General features: G+C 41.0%; 1 protein-coding gene across 5 annotated transcripts in view; it reads right to left on the bottom strand.

Annotated features, from left to right (window-relative positions):
- cadps2 (Ca++-dependent secretion activator 2) overlaps positions 1-24271 on the bottom strand; it is a 343471-nt gene that overhangs the window by 164594 nt on the left and 154606 nt on the right. For all 5 annotated transcript variants that reach the window (XM_041795900.1, XM_041795903.1, XM_041795901.1 and 2 more), the window contains exons 5-8: positions 23342-23575; positions 22886-23007; positions 13738-13849; positions 7392-7531 (exon numbers count right to left, since the gene is read on the bottom strand). In XM_041795900.1, coding sequence (XP_041651834.1) covers positions 7392-7531; positions 13738-13849; positions 22886-23007; positions 23342-23575 — 608 coding nt within the window. The remainder of the gene's footprint in view (positions 1-7391; positions 7532-13737; positions 13850-22885; positions 23008-23341; positions 23576-24271) is intronic.

Here is a 24271-nt window from a genome sequence, read left to right as displayed (position 1 = left end):
AACAAACATGTTCCTTGAAGTTTGCCTCTGGACTTTATTTCAGGCCATAAATCCTAATAATCCCGGCACTAAATGGCCAACCTGCAAGGATATTTTGGTATGTTTTCCTCGGCTGCGATCACAGTCTGTTTTGGCGTTTCACCTTCAATACGAGCCAGAAACAAAGCGAGCATCTCCATCTTGCTGCTGCTCACACTGATGAGGCGATAGGTAAAACATTCACTGTCAGCTTCTCTCATCTGAAGGATGCATGCCACGACTGTGCTCTTCTTTTAGCGGCCTTTCAGAGAAAGTTTGATTCCATTTAAACATCAGTAAAAGAACAGTGCTTTAGTGCAGCTCTTAAAATCAGACAGGCACTTATGAGAGTTAAAGTTAAAGTCAGTCTTTTAAATTCTGACCCCAATCTATGGTGCATTCTTATAATCTTACTTGTCTTACTTTAGCTACAAAAAGGCATCTGTTGGTCTTTTCTGTGGTTTCATTTCTCTGATCTGAGTTGATTTTTGTGGGCTAAATGACTAAAATGGTGGCACCACACAGCGTTCTTCAACGCTCTGGTATTCTGGATTAAAAGTTCACAGTTAAGACAGCATCAAATCCCCTGATTGGAGGAAACATAAAAGCTTTAACATTCAGCAGATCGAGCCTCAAAGAAATGAGAGCGAGTTAAAAATGAAGACGGGCTCAAAGAGGTGATTCTTAATAGAGAGTAGCACTGACCCCTTGTGGTGTATTTTTGAACTGCACCCTATAATTACCCCTCAGTTTAGCCTCTTAGGTGCTGAGTTTTCAGACTTTAAAAGTGAAGAACAGATTTGGTGGGGTTCAGGAGCTCATTTCTGCAAACTAAACCAATGCATTCTCCAGATCCGAGTGCAAGATCAGGATGTGTCTGGTGAACATTTCAGCTGGAAAGGAAGGTTTAGGTACCACTTCAAATTAGCTGAAGAACTGTACTTACAGGAAATTCTCAAATAAAGTTCGGGGCTATATATAGATTATTTTAGCCCTTCCCCTCGGTTTTGCACATTCACATCGGGTGAAGGGGTATCCCAATTCTGAAACGAAAAAATTTTCAGGACCACACTAGAAACCAAGGGGTACAGTGTGTTTCCCATCATGCACTGCATTCACTTGCATGTGTGTAAATGTAAATATTTGCAGCAGTTATAAATAATTATAGAAAAAACAACTTGTATTTTCTCATACATTTAATCTTTAGCTACTAGGGATGGGAGTTTATTGTATTTTGGGTATGAAAACGAGGGCTATTAACTGTATAAATAATGGAGATCAACACAGAGATCCACGGCATGAAGGAGATCAAATCTAAGACTTTTTCAGAGCTGAACTGAAAAATATAAGTTCCACTTTTTGCAAATGGGGTAAATTGAAAAATCTTTTAGTTTTCTTGGTAAACCTGACGAGGCTGAATTTTCTAATGTAATGTCCTGTTTATGAAACATCTAATGGTTTGGGACAAAGACATTTTTGGGACCCAAATTTGATCATTTCTGGCACATTTAATGCCTCTGTTCTGTCTGTAAAGTGATGTTCATCTGATCATATTTTAGCAGGTGAGCTGACCTGACTATACACAGTTAAAAAGGAGGACGATGCTTTCGTCAGAACAGACCTGTCAAGGCAGAGTGGGCTGGTCACATTTTTGACTGGGCTAATTCGTAGAGAACTGGGTACCAGCACAGAGTTTATTTAACCACAATGAGTGATATTTAACTACAGAGGGGGCCAGAAAGTTGCTGTTATGTTTACCATTTTACAGAGTTGTCTCAATTTGATCCAAAAAAAACCCATATCAATAAGTTCTTATCAAAATGTTTGTTTAGCAGAGTAGAACTGCCTCGTGCTGAAACTTCTGAAGTGCTGAAGTACAGTACAATCAAACATGAATTTTATGTTCTTCTGTGGGCCATTCAAAAATATTACACAGGCCGCATTTTGCCCCCGAGCCATAGTTTGGACACCCCTGTAGTAGAGGATTGTGGAGGCCACTCCATAGTCCTGTCTCTGCACTTCTGTAGCTCCTCTGACCTCATGTCTTGGTTTTTGCTCTGATATCACGGTCAGCTGTGAAGCCTTCTATAGAGGTGTGTGCCTTTCCAAATCATGACAACCAGGTAGACTCCAATCAAGGTGTAGAAACACCTCAGCAACGATCAGAGAAATGGGAGGAGCCTGAGCTACATTTACAGTGTTGTTGCAAAGGGTCTGAATACTAATGTCAGTTTGATATTTCAGTTTTTAATTCTTCATAATTTTCTAAATTCAGTTTTTTCTTAGTCATTATGGAGCTTGATTTATTGATTGGTGTCACATGCAGGGCAGATCTCCACTGTATCTGAGAGAGCATGTGCGGATGTAGAATTCACCTTTATTTACCACATAAAAAAATGTATTTAGATTAAAGTTGTGGTCGATAGAGAAGTCTGACATAGAAACCTGTGAAGTGCAGAAAAGATTTAACAAGTTAGTGAATTATGAGTCAACCAGTGTCGAGTGATAAATATTTGAATTTAAAGCATGTTTGATCATTCTGATGATGCTTTTTTTTCTATAAATATAAGAACCATGCATCGCTGTGGTGTTAGAGGAAATAGAAACACTCCTATAGCCCACATTTGTGAGTTTGAAAATTGTGTTTTACTGCCATCTGTTGGTTTAAATCAAGAACTACACAGCATACATGCTGTATACATGAATGTGACTGTCTTTGAATCAGTATTCTGATGTTAGTCTCTGCAGTATAAGGGCCTGTTCTTAAACACTGTTAACTGGTGAGGAATTATGAGAATTATTTAAAGTTTGAGGAAGCAAAGGTTAGAAAACAAACAAAGCAGAAGGTAAAGGGTGGCTTTAAACCAAAGAAAACTTTTGCTGATTAGTGCTTCATCATTCCAAATAGTTGAAGAGCGAAGGAAATACTTTGGTTTATTGAGCACAGAGTGACTTTTTGCACGCCTGAGGACTGGAAAAACACTTATCAGGCTTTTCTAGCAAAGACATGTGCTCCTGCCCTCCCCCCAAGGAGATTTTTCCCATTTGTCGTGTGGGGACTTAGCCCCGCCCCCAGGTTGGGTTGGCCCTTCCCGCTTGGAAGAAAGCAGGGAGGGCCAGGCGAGGACAGCAGGCAGCTGAGAGGGGGATCAGGAGAGCCACATCTATTTCCTGAGGGGGCGGAGTCAGGGGCAGAGCCATACAGCTCATTAACATTTAAAGCCACAGACACAGAATCAGCTCGTTCTGAGCAGGACTGAAACAGAGGGTTTTTAGACATGCAAAAATCCAATACTGGAGAGTTTCTTAAGCAACAGATGTTTCAGTCATGTTTTGGGAAACTCTGAGACCAATATAAAGTTGTCTTAAAGGGGTAAAATATGTGACCTTTAATGCTATCAAGTATGTGGTAAGGAGGGGATGTAACACAGCAGTACCCCATCATGAGGTGTTTAAAATAACCGCAGTATTGCTGCTGTGGAATGTGGGCATGTTTACAAAAAAAGCCTTAAGAGTCAGTGTTTGTTTCCAGCAGCAGTACCACTGTCTGTGTTTGGAGATGCTAGAAAAGTGCTTGTTGTAGTGCCATTTTAGTCACTCCAAGTTTAAAGATCGCTTTATTTCTTCTTTCTGGAGGATGTAAACAAAATTATGGACCCACTCAAAGAAAGAAGTAAGAAGCAAGTGAATAAAGTTTCTGCAACCAAGTTAAGAAGCTTGAACTCAAGTTAAATCTTATTAACCTGGCTGAATAAACTTTATTGATTGCCTGTCAGGTTCTTGGCCACCTCTCCTACTAACCTCCACTTCTCCCATTCAACAGCAGCACTGGGTCCTCTGGCAAATCGTACTGCAGAGCAAATCCTTCCCTCTCTAGTCAGTTCCACTGCCCACGCTGTGGTCCGCCTCCAGCACGTCCCAGAGGCACCACTCCACTCTGCTTTGTTGGAGATACTTAGCAGGTCTATTTTCAGCACTGGCTGCTGCCAAATTGCATCAATCCACGTAGAGCAGATTGATCCAAACAGCTGGAATGACGTGCAACATATCCGGTCATCTTCAAAATACAACAATGCACGGTCTCCCAATCGTGAATCACCACTACATCAACATTACTTTTCATACTGCAGCATGAGCAAAAGTCATCGGGAAGTCAGTGAGTCACTGAGCTACTACAGTGCCTTTGTGGAGAAAAAGTTTACTTTTGAGTTAAAAAGCCACAGAATTTTACATGAAACCACATTTTCATTGTGGAAAACATTAAACTTTAACTTCATGATGTATTCGCCCATGGCTGAAGCTGTTAAATTATGGAATCATGTGAACAGCAAATCAACCCTAAAAAGGAAAGCTCAGTCAGTAAGAACTTGGGCTGGGAATCGAAGGGTCTCCGGTTCTAGTCATGGTCGGACTTTGTCCTGGCAACTAAAGAGGTGCCAATTCACTTCCAGCGTCAGCGAGAGCAGCAAGGCCATCACTCTGACATCTCTCCATTAGTGCATGTCCTTGGGAATCCTGTGTGTTCACATGTAAGTCAGCCTGTAGCATCATCAACAACAGAGTGTAAACTGTAGATTTCCCTGAGGGAGTTAAAAAAAGCATGTCGAGCAGAATCCTCAACTTTGGGGCTGAGGGGGGTATACTTTGTAAACTGTCAGACAGCATCCTAAATCATCATAGCAGCAGCAGGAATGACTTTCTGATGCCCCCCACACCCCGGTTTTAATACAGGAACTTAACAGGCAGGAAATATTCCAACCCACTGCAGCTGACATGGATGTGAGAGAGTGAGAGAGAGAGAGTGAGAGAGAGAAGATATGACTCGAAACAACTTGAACCCCAGAATGTGAGACTTTTTCAAAGGACAGTTTTCTGTTACAGTCCGTCCTGACTTCACTCGTCCAGTGTGAGGACTCAGACCGTGCACGACCAGCAGACCATATAGTGTGAGCACATAAATCATGCGTAATGGTTGTGTGTCATAAGCGATTCAGTTGCACAGTATGAGCTGACATTCCACCACCACTGTTGGAGAGTCGGATTGAAATCACACAGTGTATGCCCTGTTTAAGGTGTAGTAGGTTTCTATATCCTGATAAATCTGAAACACCAAGGCCAAACTGCTCCACCTCCACCCTGGATGTAAAAATCCGCCTTCCTGATGCCTCTCTCTCTCTCGTGCTTGCACCAATCATTTGATTTAGTTTCTGTTAACTCATTCAGTCATGTAAGACAGAGTCCTGTCAAATGTTTGTTTGTATGGAGTAAAAAAACTGAGCTGGATTTAAATCCAGGATCCAAACTAATAAAATCTTATTGCATCATGTACTTCTCATCCAGAATAACATCCTCTGATTGTGCACAGATTGTTTTTGTTTCCGTGATTAACCAGCAGGTGGAGCTGTCAGCCTGAAAATAATCCATACAATGTCCTGATACAAACACGAACTTTAACTAAAGTCAATCTGTTCCCTTTATTCAGCTGTTACATTTAGAAAATTGTGTTTATTTCAAAGAAAAAGGGGCAGAATTTAGAATTAGAGATTTTATACTTGGATTTCATTGGTTTGTTTGGCCTTTAAATCAATAAAAATAAATAAATAAATCCCTGTTGGATCAAATGTGTTTAATTGGAGTCAAACTGGATTTTGATGGATGAGCAAACATCACATTATCTCCATCAAGCTGGGTTTAGAATCAGATTGATTTGATCTAATTGTATTAAAGTCATTGAGTGGAGGGATGCTGTCTCAGCGGCTCTTTGTTTTGTGAAGTTTTAATATCCCCAGGGATTAGAAGTTTTTAATACTTTTCTGGACTCCAAAAATCTATCAACTTGTTTGATAGTTGCTCAATTAAAAGCTTAAAAGTCAGAGAATCATCAATCAAAAACCCAAGGTATTTATAGGAAGGCACAGACTCAGTCATATCATCATGAAAACATGTTAATACAGGGCAGGATAACCGGCTTTTTCTATGACAGTGTTACTTAACCCTGCTCAAACAAAGAGCCAAATTGTTGAAAAATACATTTGTAACAGCCACAATCTAAGTGGTGAAAAGTCGCAAAAATGGCTTGAAGTAGCAAAAGAATAGGTTAAAGGTGGCAAAATAGGGTCAAAGTGCAGCAAAAATGGGTGAAAAGAGGGAGGAAGAGTGGATAAATGGTCAGAAAGTAGCAAAAATGGGTGAGAAGTGACAAAAAAATGAGTTACAGGTGGCAAAAAATTGTCAAAAAGTGGCAAAAATGTGTCATAAGTGAGTGAAAAGCAACTAAAATAGACAAAAAGCAGTCAAGATTGGCAAAAATGGGTTCAAAATAGGAAACAAGTGGTATGTAATGGAAAAAGGTAGCTTAAATGGGCAAAATGTGACAACAAATGGTGAAAAAGGGCAGAAATGGGCAAAAAAGTGGCAAATAGAAGAGACAAAAATTTGAGGAAAAGGAAACAAGTGGTATTTAATGGCAAAGGGTAGCTTAATTTGAGTTTGAAAACATAAGTTTGGTTTTGTCAGGATTCAGTTTTAACTCTCACAGTGTCCTGTATAGTCAAAAGCTGCCTTTAAGCTACAGAGAGCCTGGTGTTGGTGAAGGAATAGAGCAATAACTGACAATTTCGTCTGCATATACATAAAATAAAAATGAAAAAGAGGGTGACACATTCCCTCCATCTTAAGAGAACTTGTGTTTTAATAGGAGCTCAGGAAACCAGAGGCAAAACTGTACAATTATGATCAAGTTGAAAGTGCAAAATTTTATAAAATTCATACTTAACCCAAAAGTTAAATAAACTGCTTAAATGTATTTATTGCCCTCTTCTACTGCCCTGTGGAAGTCAGCAAAGTTACAGTGAATACATCCTAAAGGGCTGATAAACTTATGGAGTAATAAAAGTTTTTCTTTGCAGGTTTTGGTTTCTCGTAAACCCTCAAAACCATGGACCTGTGACTCATACTCGACTCTATGGATCTTATTTTATCTCAAAAACCTTGACATACATACACCAGCACACTCCCATGTATGCATTTTTAATGAGAGGAATGCAACACGCTATTTCCTCCTCCTTAGTGTCTGCCATCTCTAAAGAAGTTTGATTTGAACCTGCTGCACATTTGTCAACCCCCCTGCAGCTGAAAGAGCACACCGTTAGAATACAACACCATGTCTCACTTACAGAATTCACCCAGGAGGAAAACTGACTTTAACATTGCCCACAAATCTCCCACTAGATTGAATCTAGAGGTTAATTTGTCAGATTTTGCCCCACCATATCCAGAAGTGATTTCCTGTCATGGCCATGAGAAACAAACAAACTGGAGGGTTAAGCTAGAGATCCTTAAGCTTCAGTTGAAACCTAGACCCCATGACTCACCCACTGTGCTTCATGTTTGGCGGCTTATCCATGCGGACGGCAAGTTTGATCTTCAGCTCAGAGTCCTGGCTGTTTTTAGGGACGACCATCCGGTGAAACTCAGCCTGCTTTGGACTGTTTGTGGTTGGATTCAGGATCACCTAAGGAGAGGAACAGAAGAGTGCAGGGATAAGTACAAGTGTACAAATGGTCCAGCGTTTGTAGGTCCTCTTTAGACTCTCTCTATGTAACTGTGCTCATAAAATCAAGCTGTCCATCCATCCATTATCTAGGCCACTTAACCCATTTGGGGTTGAGGAGGGCTGGGGCTAGCTGTCACTGAGCAAGAGGCTGGGTACACTCTGGTACACCCTGCTAATAGGAAGCCAGAAAACGGGAACATGTAAGTCCAGTTGTAGCTTGTCTTCACTGGCTCCCAGTACACTTTAGGATAAATTTTAAAATAGCCCTGTTTGTTATTAAAGCCCTGAATGGACTAGCTCCATCCCCCATAGCTGACCTCCTAAGGATACACGTAACCAGTAGACCACTAAGATCTTTTCATTTGAGCCCTCTAGAAGTCCCTAGCTCTAATTATAAACTTAGAGGTGATCAGGCTTTCTTAGTCATGGCCATGCGACTGTGGAACAGCCTTCCTTTCATAATCAGGGCTGCCTCGTCAGTTGACACCTTCAAATCACGTCTCAAAACTTACTTTTATACGCTCGCATTTGAATCTTCTGATGCCAAATAGTTGTGTCCTTGTTTTGGGCCTGTGGATTTGTGATTGCAAATGATTTCAGATCAAGACTGAAATGAGAAGTTTGTGCTCTCTTGTGGTTCCAAACTTACGAAAATACACCATGTACGGCCAAAACATCTACAAACTGAAAGTACAAAACGTCCCCTATGACTGTTGAACTACCATATCTCATTTAATTATTCAACAGGCAGGTTTTACTGGGACATATTTTTATCTATCTTATACACTGCAGCTAATGAATGGGCTGTTTCTAATTAGTGGACTAATCCATGTACTATTTCAGATCCAGTCTGGGAAAATGCTCAAAGAAAATCTGCTTAATGAGAGAGCCAGCCTAATTATTATCAGAAGTATAATAGAGTATTTGTAACACCCATAAGATTTATGGTTCTTTGCTTTATTTTGTATTTTTGCACTGTTTCATGTTAAGTCTTCTCTGCATCCTCTTTGGATAAAAACAGACTTTTATTTTGAAACTCAATTAAAAGTTGTGACAGCAACTTGACTAAGAAAAGATGAGCTTTCTATGATTAAAGAAGTGAATGTTAATATGAAAAAGAGCAGTAAGAAGTCCAAGTGTTTAATATTAAGTACCTCTGTAGAGGAATTAGGCTGTGACCTTGAATACTGTGTTTTTGATGTTGTTTTAGTCCTTCACAACTACACATAAAATCATCATTAATCATTAATGTCATTAATCACAATTAATTAAGGTCATTGTTAATGAATTATATTAGACATTGCACTTAATAGCTGCTCCTTTGAACACACTCTTAGTAAGCCAGGTCAGCATCTCCCTGCAGACGCAGTGATGTAAAATAAGTCCTCCACTGCTCCTTAATGTCTTATTTCATTTTAAAAACTCCCAAACAGCTCAGTGGATGGGTCAGATGTCAGCTAAACTTTGTGATATCATATATTAACCTTTTAACTGTTTTTTATTTCCTTTTCAATCCATAACAAGTTCCTTTTCCCTGGTTAAGTGCATGTCGTTATCTTTAATCTACCAAAAGTTCCTGATGTTCTTTCAAAATAAAAGTGCACCTGAGTCCAAATTGCCCTTAGTTTAAAACAGCATTTTAAAAAGTCCTCTTCTCTGCTTCAACTTTTAGGAAGTTTTCCCAACTCTTCTTTGTATTTTTTCTTTGACAGCATGGACGACAGCATTTTGGTATCATTCTGCTTGCTTTTTTCCCAAGCCAGAGGGAATGTGCGGGCGGCACTGAGGGTCGCGTGGAGACGGGAGAGAGAGAGAGAGAGAGTGAGAGAGAGTGGCAGTACAGTCCCATTCAATGTGTCCAAGACAGTGGTTTTCAAACTTTTTTCCCCTAAGGCACACCGAAAATCAAGCCGAAGTCTCAAGGTACATCATTTTCATGTCTTTGCAAAATAGCCTCTTAAACACACGCTGCAACTGCAAATCCTTCTGGTTCCAGGGATTCCTGTCATGGCATCCTGACAGTCTGAGAGCGATGAAGTGCAATGCAACTCAACAGCACAAGGTTTCTCCCCCATTACCCCATTTCTGTTTTCCTCTCTGTCACTCATATTGAGATGGACAAGTAACAAGGAAGGAGGATGCACAGTGGATGACAAGGTACCAGGAGTGTCCTACCAGAAGATATTCTTAATTTTCTTCAACTTTGTTCAACTTTCCTCACTCGTCAAACTTGTTAGCTTGTTTTACAAAGTGGAGCCTGTGATGCATGAATATTCTCCATATCATTTAGGTAATTTTATGGTCTGACTTGTGCTAACATGGAGACAAACCTGTGTGACTCGCAGCCGTTAAGAGTCTAATCAGTACAAGGCACCACATTTCCAATTCTCCACTTTCAAAGTGAAAGCATAAGATGTTACATTTTTACATGTAAAAACAGTCAGTATACAGGGCAGAGAACTGCATATTTAACAGATAACAGATGGACAGTGATGCAAGGTCTGACGCTGACATGCAGCTAGAACATGGGATACAGAATCTCTAGTTGCTGTAGTATTAATGTATGGTTATACAAATTCTCAAGGCACACCTAGACTTGCCTGAAGACACACCATTTGAGGTCTGTGCACCAACAGACCGCTCAGCTTCACCAACCTTTATTGAATTGAGGCGTCTTTTCAGTAAAATCTGCATTCAGTCATGTATGTTTACTAATAAGCAAACCACCGCTGTCATTGCATGGATGAATTTCACACACTGAGGGACAAAAGCGGTTTTAAAAATGGCGATGCCCTCTGGCTTCATGATGCAAGCTGACGCAACCCACACACAAGCTATTCTGGGAGGAGCATGAGGAATGATTTTCAGGCGTCACTGGCAGGACCATGCGTCTAATGCTGACATGCTCAGGAGCAGTGCAAAATGCTAGGGGCACTGCACATTTGTGGGGGGGGGGGCATGAGTAATAGTAATGAAATGCAACATACTGCAATGATATTGTAGAAATAGAAATGCAGAAAAGTTCCAGATTCTTGAAACAAATGTTCAAAGAAGAATGTAAATTCAATTTGATGCACACATTTCAAATTTTCAGTGGCTATTTTGCTGGTAAAAAGGGGATAGAAGGGATAAAATAGCATAAAAATAAAGCTTTATTCATCCCAGGACCCTGTGAGTAGGACCAGGCCTCGAGGGTGGTGGTGTACATCGTGGAGGGCTCAGCTGCAGTGATGGGGCAAGGGTCTGGTGCAGGCCTGGACGATCAGGGGTCAATGCAAACAGCATACTGGACTTGACCTGAATCGGTGACTCAGTAAAACTGGCCTGTGACCCTGGGTTCAGAAAATATTGCACTAGGCCGTTGTTCAGTCATGTCCATAGGATCTTGAGAAATTCACCTCAGGAAAACCAGAGTAGTTATCCTCAGATAAAAACAGAAATAAGTGAAGATCTCCAGAAACGCTGGAGTTATCGGTTCTAGTGTCTCTCAAACTGAGATGTTCTTCGCTGTAATCATAAAAGCTGTTGAAGCAGCTCTTAGCTCTGAGATTCTCTCCACCTTTAAACACATTTTCAATGCTCAGCTCTTACATCAGTGTCCTTCAACCGTCTGCTCTCCATGAAAACAGAAACACAGTCTGAACTGTCTCTCACTCAGGATTCTTCTAACACAACCTGGTCTGACTCACGAACATCAAAAATCACAGAACTGAACCTCTAGCTCTCCGTCCTGCACCGTCCAATCAGAATCAGCCAGTAATTAAAACCTTCAGTGATGGTTTTATCACTTCAGGGGATGTTTCAGATGATTTTTATACTTCGTGATGAGCTACTCCTCAGTCATTCTGATCCTGTTTGAAGATGTTTTTGCTCCTCTTGTAATTGGTCTGAAGAGACTCTCAGTCTTTCAGGTTGTGCTTAAACCAAATCAGCATGTCAAAGGCCAAGGGACTAACTTTGATTTCTTGAAGTTTGGCAGGAATTTAAAAGTCTTCTTCACTTTTCAGGTCATCGAGTCAGTCCACAATACTTTTCTATGAAACTATTTTCAGTCAAGAGGAAAAGGAATTTTAATATGACTAGAAACTATCCACCATCAAAAGGGACCATTCTGAGAAAGGCTGTTTAGAGCTGGTTAACGGCACACTGACTGTCCCACCTCCCTAGTCTCCCACAGGCCTGTATTCACACTCCTTTATGATCAAACGGGCCTAAGCATAGAAACATCAGGTTTTAGAGGCTGTATTTAAAGATGGGCTTAGGTATATATGGGTTGAGAACAGTACAGTGCCTATAAAAATTAATCAACCCCTTGGATGTTTTACCCTTTAACAGATTTTACAATTATTTAAATAAATATATAAAATGTAAAATATGTGACCTCATGAATATGCACCCCTTCAAGTCATTATTTAGTATAGTCCCCTTTGGCTGCGAACACAGTGCTGAGTCTGTGTGGATAGGTCTCAATCAGGATCAAACTTCTAGGCACTGCAGTTTTACTCCACTCGTCTTTGCTCAAGCTCTGTCAGGTTGCACAGAAATCAGGCGTGAACAGCCCTTTTCAAGTCAAGCCACAAATTCTCTCTTGTATTGAGGTCTGGGCTTTGACTCAGTTACTCCAGAACTTTCTCCTTGTTGTCTTTAAACCATTTCTGTGTAGCTTTCTCTGAATGCTTCGGCTCACTGTCTTACTCAATCAATATTCTCCCAAGACATAGCTCTCTCACAGACTGAATAAGATTGATTGATTATGAGATTTTCCTTTATTTTACTGCATTCATTTTATCCCCTGTCTTTACAAGCCTTCCAGGGCCAGCTGCTGAAAAGCATCCCTACAGCATGATGCTGCCACCACCATGCTTCACAGTGGGGATGGTGTGTTTGTGGTGATGTCAGTGTTTGGCATCTTGTCTGATGGTCAAAAAGCTCCATTTTGGTCTCATCAGACCAAAGAACTTTCTTCCTCCTGACCATGGAGTCTCCCTCATGCCTTCTGGTGAACTCTAGTCCAGATTGAATCTGAGTTTTCTCCAACAGTGTCTTTCTCTTTGCCACTCTCCCATAAAGCTCTGACTGCTGAAGAACCCAGCCAACAGTTGTTGTCTGCAGAGTCTCTCCCATCTCAGCTGCTGAAGCTTGGAACTCCTTCAGAGTAGTCATAGGGGTCTTGGTGGTCTCTCTTACTAGTCTCCTTCTTGCACGCTCACTCAGTTTGTGAGGACGGTCTGATCTAGGCAGATTTACACATCTGACATTTTTCTTCCATTTCTTGATGATGGATTGAACTGAACTCTGGGGGATGTTCAGAGCCTTGGAAATGTTTTTATGTCCATCCCCTGACTTAAACTTTTCAATAACCTTTTCTCTGAGTTGCCTGGGGTGTTATTTTGTCTTCATGGTGTAATGGTAGCCATGAATACTGATTAACCAGAGACTGGACCTTCCAGACACAGGTGTCTTTATACTCCAATCACTGAGTGGACCTCTATTGAATCAGGTCAGTCACTTTAAAGGGGGTGAATATTTATGCAGTCACTTATTTCACATTAAATATTTTTATTTAATTGACATTACTTTGCTGAAATCTGTTTTAAAACATCCACAGGGGTGAATTAATTTTATAAGCACTGTATGTTAGTTTTAGATAAACAGGAGACAAATGCAGAGTTCAGTCGTGTTCATATATGCATCTTGTGAATACACATCTAAAATTTAGTAAAGTGTTTTGTTTTGTTTTGTGTTTCGTTTTCATATTTCTTTACATTTGAACACAACTATGAATGTCTTAAATTTCCCTGGGGTATTATGATCAGGCTACTTTTCATGTTTAAACTTGCATGAAGAATCATCGCGTTAACCTTGGAGGTGTTTGTGGGTATACATAATAAAATAGAGCTTGGTTTAGAAACTCATAAATAGCTCCAGAGTACTACTATTACTAATAATAATAATACAAAGACAATAGATAAAATTAAGATTCAAAATGTGTTCCTTTATTCATAAACATGTTTTATTGGAAACATGCATATTTGTACTTGATTTTAATCTAAGTACACTGATCTGACTCAGATCATAAATAAATTAACTCCTTTTTGTGTAGCTGTGTTGTTGTGTAGTTTGTGTATTAACTTTCCTGAAGTTAAGTGTAGTGAGACACTCACCCGGCCCAGCTCCTTGTCCTCCAGAGCCAAGACTCCGGTACTTTCTGTGAACAGCTTCACTTTGACCGAGGGCAGAGGATGGGTTGTGGTGAAGTCCCCCTGAGTCCCCCACCTACAAAGAACACAAAGAGGTCCTCTATAAAGCCAGACAGACACAGTGTTGGAAAACTCCTACTGAACATTTGGTGTTCAGTAGGAGTTTGCTTCTAGGTGTGTAGCAGGGTTGCCACAAGCCCCCTGATCATGCTGTGGACATCCTGAGAGCCTGAAAACTACAGGCGGTCTAAAGGCCCAGACAAAAAAGATGCCATTGAGCTTGACCTTGGCTGCTGAGTGACACACCTGTGTGTTGGCAAAGCTTGACTCTGGCCACCATATTCCCCTCTCCAGCCCCAGGCTGTGTCACATTGGGCCCTGCGGTGAATCCATGGCACCCTACATGCTTAAAACTTATGAACAAAACTGTATTTCTTTGATTTTTTTAATGTACCTTGTACTCCAATTTGTGTGTAAGTGAATACATAAACACAAACAAATGTAGGGGTGCCAAGCCACAGTAAAAGCCGGCTTGGACAACATGAATTCAGCTAGATTTTGGCCCAGTTGCAACATTACAGCTCGTCGTCAAACCTCGGGCCCAATTGTAAGTGTCAGGAACAACAAATGGTCTTGTAGTGTGACACAATTAATGACGCCTCATGACCACGACTCGACAAGACTAGCATGTCAGAAATTTTCTTTCATCAGTGTCTAGTTTGACACCCTGATCTGACATCAGCCACTTGAATCCTGATGCCTGCCAACAGGAGAGCATTGGCTCCTCATCTTAGCATCATCATTTACCAGTGTCCCCACTTTTTCTCCCCCTGGGGAACCATTGTGTTTATTTTTGGTGGTTTTCTGCTGGAAAACGATGGGTTGCTCCCTCTGGGTGGAGAGTTTTTTCCCCAAGTGAAGGACTTCAAGTACCTCAAGGTCTTGTTCATGAGTGAGGGTAAAAGGGACCAGGAGATCGACAGGCAGATCGGTGCAGCATCTGCAGTTTTGCTAAGTTGAACAGCATCGTCGGAGTGAGGAAGCTGAGCTGGAAGGCAAAGCTCTCAATTTACCGGTTAATCTTCATCCCAACCCTCCCCTATGGTCATGAACTCTGGGTAATTACCAAAAGAACGAGATCCCACATTCAAGCAATCGAAATGAGACTCCTCAGGAAGGGGTCTGGGCTCAGCCTTAAAGATAGGGTGAGGCACTTGGACATTCAGAAAGATCTCGAAGTAAGGCTGCTGCTCCTTCACGTCGAAAGGAGCCAGTTAAGGTGGTTCGAGCATCTGATTAGGATGCCTTCTGATCGCCTCCCTGTGGAGGTCTTCCGGGCACATCCAACTTGAAGGAGACCCCGGGGTAGACCCAGAACTTGCTGGAGGGATTTTATATCTTATCCAACCTGAGAACACCTCTGAATGCCCTTAGGAGGAGTTGAAAATGTTGCTGGGGAGAAAGATGTCTAGGTTGATTTGCTTAGCCTGCTGCCACTGACCTGACCCCAAAGAAGTGGAGGAGATGGATGGATAGATGGAGGTTATGGCATTTGTAAGTTCTATCTGAAGGAGAACCAGTCCATATTGTCCTCCTCTTGATAAATCCATAACTGTTATCCATAAAAAAATCCATAATTGTTTGTTGTTTTCCCTCTCAAAAGACCCCTGATTGACGACCTTTGACCTGCCCTCCCAACAACCTTTGAACTTGCTTACAGTCAAAAGTAGTGACATCAGCTTACACTGAGCAATCGGGATCGCACTTGTAGTTTGGTCAGGCTGTGGGCCAATATGGGACAAGATTTAGTTGCATAGTCTAACACAGTTCCGTTGTGAACTGTCAAAAAAATCTTGTAGTCTGAGCCGGCCTTAGGAGAGCCACAGAAATTATGTCCAGGCTGTTTGCATGAAAGATGGGAAAGTGAGTTCTGATATCAGGTCATCACTGAAGACATATCATTAATGAGTAATATGGAAGCATGTACCAAAGTGCAATCACTTGGTATCTGAATGCACACAGTAAATTTTAATCTGATGCATAAAGTCTGAACAACCTCAGAGCACTACTGCATTGGAAATTAAACATTGTCTACTCAGTCTGCAGCGGTCTGAACTGGCAGGCTTTCAGGACTGTGCAGAGCAGCACATTGCAATCAGTTGCAACTCTCACCATGTCAGAGTGTACATCTGAGAATGATAGATTTAACTGTTTTGAAAATCCTGCAGAAGACTAACACACATAACATCCACGCCACAAGCTCTTTGAATCAGCAAGCGTATATCCCAAGGAACGAGGCGTTCTCAATCCAAGATGCGACTCTTCAGGAATCATGGGCTGGAAAGTAGAAATCTAAAAGAGGTCGCCCAGTCAGTTTCTGACTGATTTATTAATATCATCACATGAAGTCTGAGTTACATATCCACAGGCAGTAAAGAGTCCCATCAGTGACGGCTGTTATCAACAATCATTTATTGTTGATCTCAGAGAGGCTTTAATGGAGCCGGGAGGATGGAGACACACTCTGGTGATTACACGCTGTCATGTCACAACTGTCTTTTTAAGTGTTTCTCTGTGTGAGCTGCAGAGACGGTGAATGACCCCTCCACTTCTCAAGGGCGGGAAAGAACGCTGAGCTCGGTGAATAGTTTCCTCAGTTTCCAAGGCAACAGTAAGGTGTGTTTACTTCAAATGCACACAAACACACGAACGACGCATTTTCTTAAGTAATGTCAGCCATGAGAGGAAGAGGGACGGAAACAAACAGCTGGGAACGTGTTTATTACCTCTGCTCTTAATGTGGGTGACAGCATGATAAGGGGTGGATACGAATCTTTTATTTTTCTAAATTGACCTTGAGATAAAACAACAAATAAATCTAAAGAGCAGCAGAAAAAGACAGACATATCAAATGCTTGTTTGATTTTGTGGATAAAAGTACAACAAAAAACCCTTAACCTTACAGCAGACACACTAAATGCAGTGATTTGGCTGAAAAGTGATTGGGATGGGAAAAAGTGGTCAGGAGAAGGCAGGAACGGGGATCATTATTTTATCTCAAAACACACAGTTTAATATTAATAAAACCTAAAATATATCTATCAGCATTAGACTCTGTTTGCTGATTGTTTGCAGGCACACACCTCACATGACTAAATGTGCATGATATAAAACATTTGACAGGTGAAGAATGCTGACATTTCAAGCTTTCTTACAAGCTACAACCCAGACGCTGCAGGCAAAACATAAACCAAAGTTTGCAATTTGAGAAAAATTAGATCAATGTTGGTTATTTAGGGTTTAACACAATTAAATGCCAACACCACGTTGCAGAAATGGTAACCACCTCATTCCATCAACAGGACAAACCAAAGTGAATCTTTTTTTACAGCAAAGTAGGGGGGTTGACTTGCTGCTCAGTATGACTAAGGTGTTTCAATAGTAAACTAAAATTGGGTGCTCTTGGAAAACAGGGAAAAAACTGTCCAAGAAAAGGAGAGAAAACCAGGCACTATAAACACAAAAAAGTGCAAATGAGAAGGGAAATATTAAAAAGCCTTTATTGTCATGGCCAAATCATTAAAAAGCCAACATGTTTCGACCGAACCAGTCTTCTTCAGGTCTAACAAACATTTGTCGTGTGGTCACAACTCTATGTAGACTACAGCCAATGAAGGCAGTCGCATGAATCAGAGAGAAGAGAAGCCAGGTGAGAGCCATGTTGCCTTTTTTGATGATTTGGCCATTACAATAAAGGCTTTTTAGTACTTCCTTTCTCATTTGCACTTTAATCTTTTTTACATTTGCTTACAGATAATAGAGCATCTGCAGAAAAAGAGACTGAGAGGATGGCAAACAGAGAAAGAGATATCTTAGATGAATAACCTTTCTATAACTCGATATTTCAAATAGTTTTGGCTATTAGGTGATTAGAATTATTATTATCGATCACGATGTCAGTTTGGCAGAGACACCAAGAAAGAGCGAAGTAACTTGCAGTTGACTGACTTCACTAAATAACTGTCCTGGAAACAACTTCAAAATAAAAGCATGTGAAGTGTGGGCAGCTCAAGATGGGCCTTGAAAAGATTCAGCTTTTACTTTAAAAGGAACCCTGCGTGATCAGACAAGTTCATCTTGTGTCTGGACTGAGAATTTTAAAATTTGAGGTCTCCTCTATTTTTTATTTGCACCATGAGTGGTTATCTGTCCATCTAGACAGGAAAATGATAAATACAGAGCCATATTTACCTTCTTGTAGCAAATATTTACATCCACATCTGCAGAATCTGTTTGAAATCTGTTTCTTGATGAACCAGATGAAGGCCACAAGCTAAAATGCGTCTGTTTAATAGAGTTGTTCCCCAAACGTCGACTCTTTATGAAGCTTTCTGTTTCTGCACAGTTCAGGTAAAGGTAAACACAGTATGAAAGCATTTCTGGTTTGTACTTTTCAAAGTAAAAGCCCCCTTCAGCATTCTTTGGAGAAACTCCCTTCATATGTACATAATACTTATATTTGAAAAGCTCCTGGCAAGCTTCCACTATACACTGAATCTAGTCACTTGTAGGGAGTTTTATTGAGGTAAAACTTGACTGACAGCAGGGAGACAAAACCAACACACAACAAACTCATGTCTGGTATGAAAGCTGTTACGGCAGCAACAGCTGCAAGCAGAAAACCGTCTGAAAAACTGTTACTGCATAGGAACGGCGAAGAGTGCTTGTTGGAAGTACTGCAGAACTGTGACGTCACACTACCAGCCGGACCAAAACATGGCGGTGTCCTAGTTAGTTTATAAGCCCAAATTTACTCAAAATGCAGATATCTAGAGAGTTTTTTAGTTCAATATACATTTGAGAGATACAAATATCTATCCAACAAGATTAACATGTCTGTTCATGCAGGGTTCCTTTTAAAAAGTTCACTGAAAGCATCATTGTTTCTAAATTTCAGACCTATGAGGTGTTGACAAGACTGTGTAGGATTCTTACCGAGTGCCGTCTTTCCATCTTCAGCTCACAGAGCTCTAATTCCCGGTAACTCGTGGTGTTAGTGGTCATTCTCTGTCTCCACAGTAAACTATGCTTACGTTTCATTCATGGCTGAAAATTTAGACTGTTCAGTGCATGTTTTATCTAAATATGAGTGACTTTTGGCACAAAACTGCTGTCAGTTCACAGACTGATCCACTGCAGACACAGCTACTCAACTGTTACTCTCTTTGGGCAGAACGGATCAGCTGTTTTCCACAACTCAGACACAGTATTTACAATATCTGAGGTTAAATGAAGTAAAAGCAAAGTCTACAGCTGTCAGAAAATAAGATACGCCATATACATGACACAGTGTACCCTTTTTTTTGGAGTTCTCCAGGTAGCAACACCGGGTTTCTCAAAACCGGGATACCATAATATCCCGGTTTCTGAAGATGTATACATGCACAAAGAGAAACTGGGATACTCGAGTCCATTTAACACAGTCAATGTGGACCAATTCCTATGAAAAAAAAGGCAGCTCTGAAGGCAAAGGGGGGGTACTAGTATGGTGTACCTAATAAAGTGGCCAATGAGTGTATATTGATAACACTGCAGAAAAATTAGTAAAGTAAAGTTCATCTTTATGCAGATGATACAGTATTATAATTCTCAGCACCCTCACACTGTCAAGCTTTGTCTCAGTCACAGTCTGCTTTAAATGTATGCCAACAAGCTCTAATCGCTCATAAACTAATGCTAAACCCCATTAAAAACAAATATATGATTCTCCCAAGGCAAAGCAAGGTCTGTTTCCTGGAAAAGAGACCTTTGTCTCAGTGCTAAGATAAAAGCTAAATACATAAATTATTAAAGGGACTGCACTTGATTATTAATGAACTTAAAGAAACAGTCGTGGACATCCTCAAATTAACTCTATACCTAATGAAAAGGCCCTAAGTGATTTAAGAGCTGTTACACTTCAGCTGCGGGACTCATAGCAGCGATGGGACGCCAGTATAATCACAGCTAATCACTCTGTCAGTGTAATTATAGATAACTACAATATCATTAAGAGTACGTGGTGTTATTGAAGTTGAAAGGTGCTGGATAATTACAGTGAAGGTTACAGGAGCTGTGGTGAAGTCAGCTCACAACAGAGGTGTTCAGGTGACTCTGAGCTTGTCTAATTGGCTGTTCTGTGAATATGTCGGGCTCACGGCTGACACAAAGGAGACTGGACCAGCAGCTGGAGCAGATAAAGGGCAGTCTCATTATTGGACAGACCCCTACTGTTCAACGGGCCCCAGTGACCAACAAACTGCTACAACATTTATGGGCACGAGTTCCTAGAAAGTCAGCGTAGTCAAACATGTTGGAGAAGAAGAATGTTTTTAAGCTATCTGTGAGCTGAGGGGAGACTGACTCCCATCACTCTTACATAACGTCCTCATCTTCTCTCGGTATCAGCCTTGACTGGAGAAGCAGAAACATGGCTCCAGGCAGGTTATATCGCTTTTTGAGGAAGCCGAGGGTCACTTCTGCCATTATATAAATGTGGAGTTTTTCTGCCTTCGATCCACAGAGAGATGTTTGAATTTCAAAGCTGTGAGCCTCCACTGACTCACTTTCAGGTAAGTGTGTTAAGGAGGCATTCACCGAGGTCTGTGTGTTCATTTCATCTTCAAAAACACCGAGGATAATTCAATAAGGACTCAGGAGACATGGCTCAGCAGACCATGAACATGCAGACTCATAAACAGAGAAATGGTTCTGTGCAGAAAGCTTCAGGTGTCAATCATCAACATCAAAATAACATGACATGTTTTCCGTAAAGTCCAAGTAAAGTGATTTAAAAAACAACAACTTTATTCTAGGTTTGTTGTATGACAGGCCACTGTGTTATGAACCACCAGGCCAAATTTGAGTCATGGAAAACATCTCTAAGTTTAAGAAATTAAGCTTCTACATCATAGAAAAATTATGCTCTGGGAATGTGTGGGCGTGTCAGTTGGATGTGCCAAGGCCACGCCCACTCACAAGAAAGACAGGCCACTATGTTACAACTCTCTATTTTAAGCCACCAGAGAAACAATCACATTTATGTCATGGCTGACAGTTTATAGCTAAAAAGTCTCAAGTTTAATTTTCTCATTCTGTATTTGACTCTTCAGGTATTCCTTATATTTCATATTCTGAGTTATGTGAAGTTAAGTCTCTTTCCTGTTTATGGAATGTCTTTGTTGTTAAGTTGATGTTGAACACAATCCATTAACCTTATGTTTCCCTTCAAAATAAAAGTCTGCAATGATGCTTAGTACTGGAGGCTTTTGTTTTTAATGACTCTGCAAGAATAGAATGTGTCTATTATCAGATACTCTACTAAACGATAGCACCGCACCGCTAACAGACATGAGAAATTGAACTGTATCTGCTTTGAGAGAGACAAAGCCACAACCTGCTTCTTTAAGTCATGCAGGACTAAAGACAAGGGAAATATGGATTAAAATACACCTTCAGCAGGTAAGATATTTTTTTGCTGTTGCATTGGGTTCAAGTAAAAAGTAGCCAAGCATTTCAATTCAATTAGCCCAATTATTTCAATTAGCCTGGCCCCTGGCAAGTAGCTGCCTGGCTCTGTGCCAGAGCAGAGACCAAAGTCTGTTTTCTGTCACAAATCTCTGTTATGATTATTTTAATGACCAATAGGCAAAGGCGGCAGGTAAATTTGGGAAATTTACCTTACAAAGAACAAAAAAAAAAAAAAAAAAAAAAAAAAAAAAAACCACTATATTGCCAAAACTATTCATTCACCCATCCAAACAATTAAAATCAGGTGTTCCAATCACTTCCATGGCCACAGGTTTATCAGGAGCTCAGTGAATTCCAGCATGGTACTGTGATAGGATGCCACCTGTGCAACAAGTCCAGTCATGAAATTTCCTTGCTCCTAAATATTCCACAGTCAACTGTCAGTGGTGTTATAACAAAGGGGAAGCCATTGGGAATGACAGCAACTCAGCCATGAAATGGTAGGCAACTAAGATGACGGAGCAGGGTCAGCGGATGCTGAGGCGTAGAGTGCAAAGAGGTCACCAACTTTTTGCAGAGTCAATCACTACAGACCTCCAAACTTCACGTGGCCTTCAGATTAGCTCAAGAACAGTGGTAGAGAGTTTCATGGAATGGGTTTCCATGGATGAGCAGCTGCATCCAAGCCATACATCACCAAGTGCAATGCAAAGTGTTGGATGCAGTGGTGTACAGCACGCTGCCACTGGACTCTACAGCAGTGGAGACGCGTTCTCTGAAATAATGAATCATTCTTCTCCATCTGGCAATCTGATGGATGAGTCTGGATTTAGCAGCTGCCAGGAGACAGTACTTGTCTGACTGCATTGTGCCAAGTATAAAGTTTGGTGGAGGGGGGATTATGGTGTGGGCTTGTTTTTCAGGAGCTGGGCTTGGCCCCTTAGATCCAGTCAAAGGAACTCTGAATGCTTCAGCATACCAAGAGATTTTGGACAATTCCATGCTCCCAACTTTGTGGGAAAAGTTTGGGGATGGCCCCTTCCTGCTCCAACATGACTGTGCACCAGTGCACAAAGCAAGGTCCATAAAGACATGGATGAAAGAGTTTGGTGTGGATGAACTTGACTGGCCTGCACAGAGTCCTGACCTCAACCCGATAGAACACCTTTGGGGGTGAATTAGAGCAGAGACTGAGAAACAGGCCTTCTCGTCCTACATCAGTGTGTGACCTCACAAATGCGCTTCTGGAAGAATGGGCAAAAAATTCCCGTAACATACTCCTAAACCTTGTGTAAAGCCTTCCCAGAAGAGTTGAAGCTGTTATAGCTGTAAAGGGTGGACCGACGTAATGTTAAACCCTATGGATTAAGAATGCAGCATTAAGGGGGAAGAGTCATAGCGCCCAGTGACATCCTGGGGCACTCTATTTGGCCTGCCCAAATCAAATATAGCTACGACGGAGGCTAACAACTTTCTAGCAGTCTAAACCAAAAAAATCAGTCACATATAGATCTAAGTGTTTTCAAATGTGTACAGCGGTCTTTCCACCGTGGTCTGCCATGTTTTAAAACTGTCCAGTGTTGGCAGCCTAAACAGAACTCACTGTGGTCTGGAGGCCTCAGCCTGGTCTGTCTGCAGCTTCTCTCCTCCCTCCACCTCCATGGTACAGTAAACGATCCGGTTTGGAGCCACAGACTTCAGACCCTGGACCTCCATGATCACAATCTAAAAAAAAGCAGGAAAAATTTTACAAGGCAGATTCCTCCACTAACAAGCCTCTGGTACACACTCTTCATGCTTAAGCTCACACATTGTATGAAGCACTTTACAATTCAGGTAAGTTTCTAACCCATTAAGGACTTCTTATAAAAGAGTGCCTACAACAAAAACTATAGCGCTCTTTCTTAATGTCTGAAACAGTGCACAGAGATGATTTTACCCTGTTGTCTCTTGAATTTGTCCCAACATGGAACGTGAATAAACCTCAGTTATAATGAAACAAACCCCAGTGTCAGCTGCTGCCTTGATGTTAAAATTATAAGCAGATTAAACAACAAACCTCCAGAGTGAAAGACAGCACAACGTCAGACTTGGACAGGATGTCTCCCTCGTCTCCCATGTCTAAGAAGGAGTTATTCATGGAGGAGCGTTTGAGTTTCTGTTTAAAGTCTGGACCTCCTTTAGACACAGGCAGACTCTCCAGGTTGGCCATGAGCAGGTTAACCGATGATCGCAGCTCCTCTACATAAAGGGGCTCCATGTCCGCGGAGACAAACTTTGGGTATCTTCTCTCCTGCAGGAAAACATACAGTCATCAGCATATAGGCTTATGTCATACTAAGATGCACATCTTTACACAGTTTGAGAACTGTTTTGGTATGAAAATAGTAAAATTTATTGCTTGTACAACCCAAAACTCAACCAGACCAGGTGTATGTGTCTACACTCTACTCAGAAACATCTCATTTTACTTAAAGACCCTGTGAAGTGAAATCATTTACACTACAAAATAAAATCACAGAGCAGTTCGTCTCAGTCCAGTCTGTTGTTAGCTGATGTCACTGCCTTCACTGAAAGTTAACAGTCAGTTTAATGCTGTTTTTTTTTTTTTGTTCATTGTGAGGCAGTGTTAATTTCGTCGACTAAAACTATGACTAAAACTATTCGTCAACAGCCTTTTTTCCGATTTTTTTTCCATACATAGCTCTAATGAGACACGAAGAAGAAATAACAATGGTGGAACTTTTTGAGGAAAAGTTGCAGGAGTTGGTTAGAAACGCTGCCTCCGTTTTTGTCTTTTATGCACCAGGTACATTATCAATACCTCCTCCACAGTCACCATGTTTCATAAACTTTTCATAAACTTTTGACTCTGGGCTGCCGCGCCTGGTGGATGTATTGATTAACATCCATGCCAACGTAAAGGACGCATGGAAGTATGTGAGCAGTGACGGTAACATCGTTTGAAAAGGACGTATACATTTTCGTA

This window comes from Cheilinus undulatus, linkage group 9 (genome assembly GCF_018320785.1).
Source record: "Cheilinus undulatus linkage group 9, ASM1832078v1, whole genome shotgun sequence".
NCBI classification, from domain to species: domain Eukaryota; kingdom Metazoa; phylum Chordata; class Actinopteri; order Labriformes; family Labridae; genus Cheilinus; species Cheilinus undulatus.
This window is presented reverse-complemented; position numbering and strand designations above follow the sequence as displayed.